This window comes from Haliotis rufescens, unplaced genomic scaffold, assembly GCF_023055435.1.
Source record: "Haliotis rufescens isolate VD_foot unplaced genomic scaffold, xgHalRufe1.0.p SCAF_4, whole genome shotgun sequence".
Lineage (NCBI taxonomy): Eukaryota > Metazoa > Mollusca > Gastropoda > Lepetellida > Haliotidae > Haliotis > Haliotis rufescens.
This window is the reverse complement of record NW_025964112.1, coordinates 23,168,424-23,177,266: the sequence shown is the minus strand read 5'-3', so window position 1 is coordinate 23,177,266 and position 8,843 is coordinate 23,168,424. Positions and strand designations below refer to the sequence as shown.

At 39.9% G+C, this 8,843-nt stretch overlaps 1 protein-coding gene across 1 annotated transcript; it reads right to left on the bottom strand.

The window, feature by feature from the left end:
- Positions 1-257: 257 nt before the first annotated feature.
- LOC124132208 (putative GPI-anchored protein pfl2) lies at positions 258-929 on the bottom strand. The gene has a single exon (XM_046495991.1). It carries the CDS (start codon positions 927-929, stop codon positions 258-260), a length of 672 nt encoding a protein of 223 aa, XP_046351947.1.
- Positions 930-8,843: the final 7,914 nt, after the last annotated feature.

The following is an 8,843-nucleotide window of genomic DNA, read 5'->3' as shown; positions in this document are numbered from 1 at the left end:
TGACTTGGGGTTTCATATCGCGTTCAAACTTACTATATATACATCCTATATGACGTGTGTGTCAAGCTGCTTGTACTAGTTCGTACTTATACCAGGTTTTTATTATCTAGTCCAGTGAGATACCATGCCGCAGTTTAACATGTGTACCCCACTCAAAAACATTACACACTGACTCCAAGCCGACCAGTCAATGTTTCATCCCATTAATGTTTAATAAAGCTTAATATCCACCCAACACTTACATCACTTGTTAACAACTACGGCGTTTCTATCCTGCTAGGCAATGACGTTTCTTCAATGCTAGTCAACGGCATCTCTCCACCGCTAGTCAGTAGCATCTGTTCTCTGCTAGTTAACGTCTCTTCACTGCTAAGTAACGTTGTCTCTTCACTGCTAGTCAACGTCGTCTCTTCACTGATAGTTAACGTCGTCTCTTCACTGATAGTTAACGTCGTCTCTTCACTGCTAGCTAACGCTGTCTCTTCACTGCTAGTTGACAGCGTCGCTTCACTGCTACTCATCGTCGTCTCTTCACTGCTAGTCAACGTCGTCTCTTCACTGATAGTTAACGTCGTCTCTTCACTGCTAGCTAACGTCGTCTCTTCACTGCTAGCTAACGCTGTCTCTTCACTGCTAGTTGACAGCGTCGCTTCACTGCTACTCATCGTCGTCTCTTCACTGCTAGTTAACGTTGTCTCTTCACTGCTAGTTAACGTCGTCTCTTCACTGCTAACTAACGCTGTCTCTTCACTGCTAGTTGACAGTGTCGCTTCACTGCTACTCATCGTCGTCTCTTCACTGCTAGTTAACGTTGTCTCTTCACTGCTAGTTAACGTCGTCTCTTCACTGTATGTCAACAGCGTCTCTTCACATCTAGTTAACGTTGTCTCATCACTTCTAGTCAACAGCGTCTCTCCGCTGCTAATCATCGCCGTCTCTTCACTCCTAGTCTACGTCGTCTCGTCACTGCTAATCAACGCCATCTCTTCACTGATAGTTAACGGCGTCTCTCTTCTGATAGTTAACGTCGTCCCTTCACTGCTAGTCTACGTCGTCTCTCAAGTGCTAATCAACGTCATCTCTTCACTGATAGTTATCGGCGTGTCTTCACTGCTAGTCAACGTCGTCCCTTCACTGTTTATCAACTACGTCTCTTCACTGCTAGTCAACGGCGTCTCTCCGCTAATCATCAACTGGTCTATCTACATCTCCACCGGTGGCTTTAACTGACAACCAACTGGTCTATCTACATCACCACCGGTTGTTTTAACTGACAACCAACTGGTCTATCTACATCTCCACCGGTGGCTTTAACTGACAACCAACTGGTCTATCTACATCACCACCGGTGGCTTTAACTGACAACCAACTGGTCTATCTACATCTCCACCGGTGGCTTTAACTGACAACCAACTGGCCTATCTACATCACCACCGGTGGCTTTAACTGACAACCAACTGGCCTATCTACATTTCCACCGGTGGCTTTAACTGACAACCAACTGGTCTATCTACATCTCCACCAGTGGCTTTAACTGACAACCAACTGGTCTATCTACATCACCACCGGTTGTTTTAACTGACAACCAACTGGTCTATCTACATCTCCACCAGTGGCTTTATCTGACAACCAACTGGTCTATCTACATCTCCACCGGTTGTTTTAACTGACAACCAACTGGTCTATCTACATCTCCACCGGTGGCTTTAACTGACAACCAACTGGTCTATCTACATCTCCACCAGTGGCTTTAACTGACAACCAACTGGTCTATCTACATCTCCACCGGTTGTTTTAACTGACAACCAACTGGTCTATCTACATCTCCACCGGTGGCTTTAACTGACAACCAACTGGTCTATCTACATCTCCACCGGTGGCTTTAACTGACAACCAACTGGTCTATCTACATCTCCACCGGTGGCCTTAACTGACAACCAACTGGTCTATCTACATCTCCACCGGTTGTTTTAACTGACAACCAACTGGCCTATCTACATCTCCACCGGTGGCCTTAACTGACAACCAACTGGTCTATCTACATCTCCACCGGTGGCTTTAACTGACAACCAACTGGTCTATCTACATCTCCACCGGTGGCTTTAACTGACAACCAACTGGTCTATCTGCATTTCCACCGGTGGCTTTAACTGACAACCAACTGGTCTATCTACATCTCCATGATACAACAATTAGCATTCCGATTCATGCAAGACCGCTATATGTGTGTGCTGCTAAGTTGATGGGTGAGAGTGTGGAAGGGAGATTAGACTATACCGACAATGTTTGGTGTGTGTGTGTGTGTGTGTGTGTGTGTGTGTGTGTGTGTGTGTGTGTGTGTGTGTGTGTGTGTGTGTGTGTGTGTGTGTGTGTGTGTGTGTGTGTGTGTGTGTGTGTGTGTGTGTGTGTGTGTGTGTGTGTGTGTGTGTGTGTGTGTGTGTGTGTGTGTGTGTGTGTGTTTTCGCGAACACCTGGTTTCACTATTTGATAGTGATTCATAAACACAAACAAAACACGTACTATCGACTTTGCTTTTTGGGAGAGATTTCTTATGATTATGGGAAGGGTTTTAAATTTAACACTTTTATTTAATGGTTATAATTGTTGTTAGAAAAGGGAGAGTTCATGTCTTTGGGTGTGTGATTTATACAATAGCTGATCTTTAGCAACTTCAGTGACACGTGACTGCACATATCGACCTGCATATAACAGTTGCCTGATCTTATACAGCACATTGGCTGTCTTATTGTTTACTATGATGTTTAGGGAGAATTATTCAACGCACACACAATTATCATAAACTTTAGTAAACACACACACAAACACACACACGCGCAAACACACACACACAAACACACAAACACGCACACGCACGCACACGCACACGCACACACACACAAATTACAAATTAGTAGTATTGGCATGTTAAACAATATAAACAAAACAAAACAATACAATGTAATACAATACAGTACAGTACAATCAAGTTACTAATTCATCCAATAAGCATACATTTGTCGGAAACATTGATATACATACAATTAATTTTCGGGAGACATCTGAACATCATGATAAACACGGTAAAAGTTAACAATAAAATATCATAAATGTTACCTTAAAAGGAATGACGAAACCCCCAGTACTAAATGTATTAAAGTAGAGGACTGTGTGTGTGGCTGGCTGACAGGTATGGGTACAAGTGGGACCGTACGTGTACATGTCTCGAACCAGGAAACACAGATTCATATTCTGATTGTTTCCTTGTACGTGGCGGGGATGTCCAGTCGTCAGGATCTCCAGTCCAGCGACGGTAAGACATTGGTCATAGTTGATAACGCGGAAGAGACTCGTATGAGGTATGTTCACAGTCGCCTCCAAAATAGAGCACACGCTGAAGATCACTGCACGAAAAGAGATACTTAGTGTTGTTTTTTTTGGGTTTTTTTGGGGGGGTGGTCTGTGTCTTTGTATGTGTATATGTCTGTGTCTGTACACACATTGAACGCATGTGTGTGTATGGGGGGGGGGGGGGGGGGGGGGGGGGGGGGGGGCTGTGGGGGGGGGGGGGGGTGGTCTGTGTCTTTGTATGTGTATATGTCTGTGTCTGTACACGTATTGAACGCGTGTGTGTGTATGGGGGTGGGGGTGGGGGTGGGGGTGGTGGTCTGTGTGTTTGTACGTGGGTTGTGTGTGTGTTTGTACATATGATGCGTGTGTGTCTCTATGTGTGTATGTGTGTCTGCATTTCTGTGTACATGTTATGTCTCTGTCGCCTGTCTGTTTGCATATATACATGAACGTCATATTATAACGCGTCATATCAAAAGACGTTAAAATATGGTACTTCTTGTTATCTTGCCTGGCGCCCAGGATTTAAGGGCTAAAACAAGAACTGGCCGAATGGAACGGAATCTTAGTGGGCTACCCTATATAAAATCGGCATCAGCCCGGACTAGCACACACACACACACACACACACACACACACACACACACACACACACACACACACACACACACACACACACACACACACACACACACACACACACACACACACACACACACACACGTCGCTAAATACTGTTCAAACCACCGTGAAGCCAAACGAACACACCTTTTGTATACTCGCGTGGTTAAAATTCATTCTGCAAATTTGATAAAACACCTGGATATCATTGAGATGTGTAAAGAGTATTAGGTGCTGATAACAGTTGTTAGCGATAACATCCACTGGAGTGAACAGAAGGGTTCTTGAAACACGTGCATGAACGTTCCTAAATAGCCCATTTTAGCCCAATTACTCTCGACAGAATGGTCTAGGTTGGATAAGAAACCCTTTATGGCCCACGGGAAATGTCTAATTATAACGTTACCCAAAGCATGTTTAAGAGTTTAAACCATAAGTATGTCTGAAATAAGTAAAAGAGTATCATTTCAATTTTAAGAGGAAATATCTAATTATGAGCAAGGATGTGACTCAAGATGATGTGACACCATATGTGTGTATACTTTATATGAATATCAGCCTGGATCAAATATTTAAATATTAGTAAAATGCTTCATGAAAGCCCCCCAAAGCAATCTTTCCGACACGTTTTCGCCTTTCCTTAGTCCCTTTACTAATTCGAATACTTAATACTTAACACACACACGGACAGACAGACACAGACACACACAACACGGACAGACAGACACACACACGCACACACCTATTTTAGAATATGGAATCAATCCTACACGAAGCTTGTTAAGCAAGGAGCGGCATTACCACAGTGTGTGTGTTAATTAGAACACAGTCCTCACACCACCTCGGACCAGCCCCCCCCCCCCCCCCCCCCCCCCCCCCCCCCACTGCTGTAACGTGATGAGCAACGCAACCCCTCAACCTCAAAGGTTCTTTTTAAACTGTTATTGAACATGAAATACATGTTTTATTGAATTGTACTGTTTATAATGATGAGCGTCAACCTATTTTAACACAGTGCTGTGAAATGTAACCTGGTTTTAATACTCTTAGCGAAGTTGAAAAAGTGTCTTTTGTTTTATCAAATATGTTATGTGTTATCTTAGTGCCAAAACCTGCCATGCAATTTTACAAAAACATTGATCGGTTATTTATAACAAAGTGTGATATTTCTTTACTATTTATATACATGTTTGCTGTACATAATCTTAAACGTTTAATTAAGTATGAATTTTATGTTGTTTATATATGTTTGTAAATTTTATACTGTATTACTGTGGTGAGACTCAAATAAACAATTGTCTGTATGCCTGTCCCCAACCAGTGATTCGCCACTGCCTATGTGTGAAGTTATAGAAGGTGGGATTGGATGCTGATGGCTATTTCCAACATCGCTGTTCCAGGTCTCACATCACCTCGGTGATCACAAACACCCTGGACCCAATCGACCTCATAGCATCTTTAAATCTCATTAAAATTTCATGATCACGTTGAGGAGAAGTTATGTAACTTATTGATAAGAGAGATGATGTTCGGTGTTTATGTTACAATTATAGAATTGATATACAATGGATTATCGATGGACCATTCCGGACCACGTTCAGCATACTTAACAAAGGTTCTAAGTGTGTCAGGATCAATAACTCGATAACAACGACAGCTGTATTGAGGCTTATGAGTACTCGAAATCAAAATAGAGTGTTTTCGTTTCATTAATCATATATATACACACCTGTAAACCGGAATTCTATACTGTATATGTATGCACTTTAACATAAATGGTACCACGAGACTACGACACTTCAGAAAAAGCAATGTCTTTTTCCAACCATCATCTGTATGTCATTTTTAAATCTTTTAAGCTGTCATCCATACAAATATACTGTTTCTGGAGAGCCAATATATATCAGTTGCATCAACCAGCTGGTGACGAACCTCCAGTGTCAACGTCGAAGGCAGTTCATAATACTTGGTTGTAATAAACCATGGTCATAATAAACATAATAAGAACGCATTATTGGAAAGATATAAAAATGAAGGTGACGCCACACATGTAACATGTGTTTCAGTGTGGGGACCGAAGCCCGAGAAACTCAGGAGTCAAGCTGCTGTACGCGGTCACCCATCTCCGCGACCAACGTTGCTCAGCTTCCGTGCACTGAGCATGGGACCACGCGCCATCACGTAGCGCATTCTTACGCGGTAATCATGTCACAAAATTCGTAGCATTCTCAACAGTTTTTGTGTGTTAATAATTAAATGTGAAGTTTATGAAGTATTTTTGAAGTGTGAAGTGTTTATTTACAATGAGGTGAGAACAGCCTCAAAGAGCGTTGTGAATCCAAAAGAACATAACCAGCAACAGGATTCAATGGATATGACCAACTCTGCAAGAGAATGAATACCGTATTACATTAAAGCATGCATGTGATATATACATGTAAATTAATGTTAAAAGCCGCCATACCGATCGCGGCGCGGGCACAAACATGTGTTAAACGGTAGTAAAAACTAACGCCAGGGTAACTATCTGTGAATCGATGTTTCAGAGTTTAGGTCAACATGGGTAATGATTACGAGTTTCGTCAAAACACGCCATGTGGTGTTAGGCCTATAGACATAGACACCGTGCATAGAAGACGAGTGTCACGTTCTACTTCATTGCTCATTTTACTGCTATTTACTTCCCGTGAAAGTGTTTTAGACAACTTTACCAATATTGGCAGTGTGGGTTCGAATCCCGGAAATGATGGGACTCAACCCCCCAAAGTACTGGAATCTGTACTTTACTAAGAACGAGTTATCCCAATTATAACATGTGTTACATTTAACCACTTTCTAAATGTCATTGTGAATTCATTTATCAGTATTAGTGATGCGATTAAAGGAAGTTTTATCCTTTCTTCCCCCTTTTAAAGCTATGCTGCTGCTGCTGCCAAAATCTGTGATTGTCTTTTTTAACGTAGCTAATATATTTTATATGTCAACCGCTGATTATTTTCCTTAACGTTAACTCAATAGTTTTATGTGACTGTATAGTATTTCACGTATATTGTAACGTGATGAGACTTAACTGAACAATCTGTATGTCTGCATTGTTAGGTTAGTCATTAATATGGATTCAAATTAAGTCAAATTAAACGTGATACTAGACGAAACACGCCGCATGCGGCTGACAGTTCTCGTTATGTTATCTAATGTTTGTTTAGTTGGGGTGGGAGAACATTTGTAAAAGCAAACATTGAATATTACCAAACGCTTGCCGATTGATTTCTGATGAATGTCTGTGGTTTGTAATCTAAGTGAAGCGCCCCATAAATATAAACATCACAAGACAAATTTCAGTGCATCGTATTTCCGCATCAAGCGTTGAATATTCTATCGAAATGAGGGCATGTTTTATTGGTCTATGTCATTGTACCAAGGTTACGGGTTTTTGGTCATACATGCACAAGTTCATTTCAAGTTAAAAGGTATACATTTCACATCTATACATTCCACCTTGTTATTTACTCAAGTACAACACTTGGTCTCATTAGATGTATTTAGTTCGCGACATAGTTCAATGACACGTAGATGACACCTATGGTATACAACGAGAGCTTAAGTGCATATAGTGATCCATAAAACTGTCGGGTTAACTTGTTCGCTGATCAACCGATCTATATATCCTTAATGTACAGGGAGGTTTGACTTGAACCATATGTTCCCATGTTTGTCCTGATGAACAATTGACTTGCCTCTCCATGTGTTTGTATAATCAAACGTACTTGTAGAGTACAGTGCAATAAAAATTTTAATTTAATGTATAATTATTTTTTAGCTAATGGTTATCCATACATGTATGGACCATTAATAAAATAAATCATATACATGTATATTAAACTTAGGAGCAAATTAACTATACCTCTCTCAGTTCGTGTTACCATATGATTGATTTTCATTTGAAAATATCTAAGTTAGCCTTGTTATAAGCAAACAATGAAGTGTCCTGGCGCTTAGTCAGCACTGAATAAATACTTCTACATGGTTTTATTTTTTCAATATCAATTGAATTTAAAAATAAATAAAATAACACAACGCATAATAGACAGCTGCTGATGGGTATCGTATCTTTGAAAGTCAATAAATTTACTTTTTTAGGCTTTAATTTACGTTTTTAATATGGTAACATGTTGTTGCAAATATATTCCTTACGTAGTCTCCAATTAACAAATTTATTCTTAAATAAATTTACCCAGCCACAGATTACTTTTACACACTGTTGCAGGAATGAGTGACGGTTAAATAGACATAACCAAATCAATGTCGGTATACTTTCATTTGACCCTCAGTTTATATATTAAATATGTATATAATAAAATATATTATGATAGTAGACAAAACCTATTCATCGTTGTGTCTTTTTTAAATTGCAGAGGGTATATTACTAATATCACTTTTAGTTTCATGTTTATACATGTTATAATGGATTTATAATAATCTTTTGGTTGTTTAGAACAATGTATATTGCAAATACGAATAAATACTCAAACATGCAAATACATGGAATACAAATAGTCAATCCAGTAATAAACTAATAACCTTGAAATATGATTCAAAGTTAAAGGTCAAAAATATTTACTTTAGATGCACTATGATGAGTTGAATAATATTAAGCAGGTATACTTTGAATATATGCCCTTTAGATCAAATAGGGATCATGGAATTGGTACGAGTGGAAGTAGAACGAAGGGATACACTCCAAATCCATTCGCACAATTAAAGGATCGTACAACAATTAAGACAGATATTTATTAACAATGCATGATAGATTACCAATACAGCTAAGTTTACTATGGGAGAATTAGGCTTGGGCTACCATGTACAATAATATC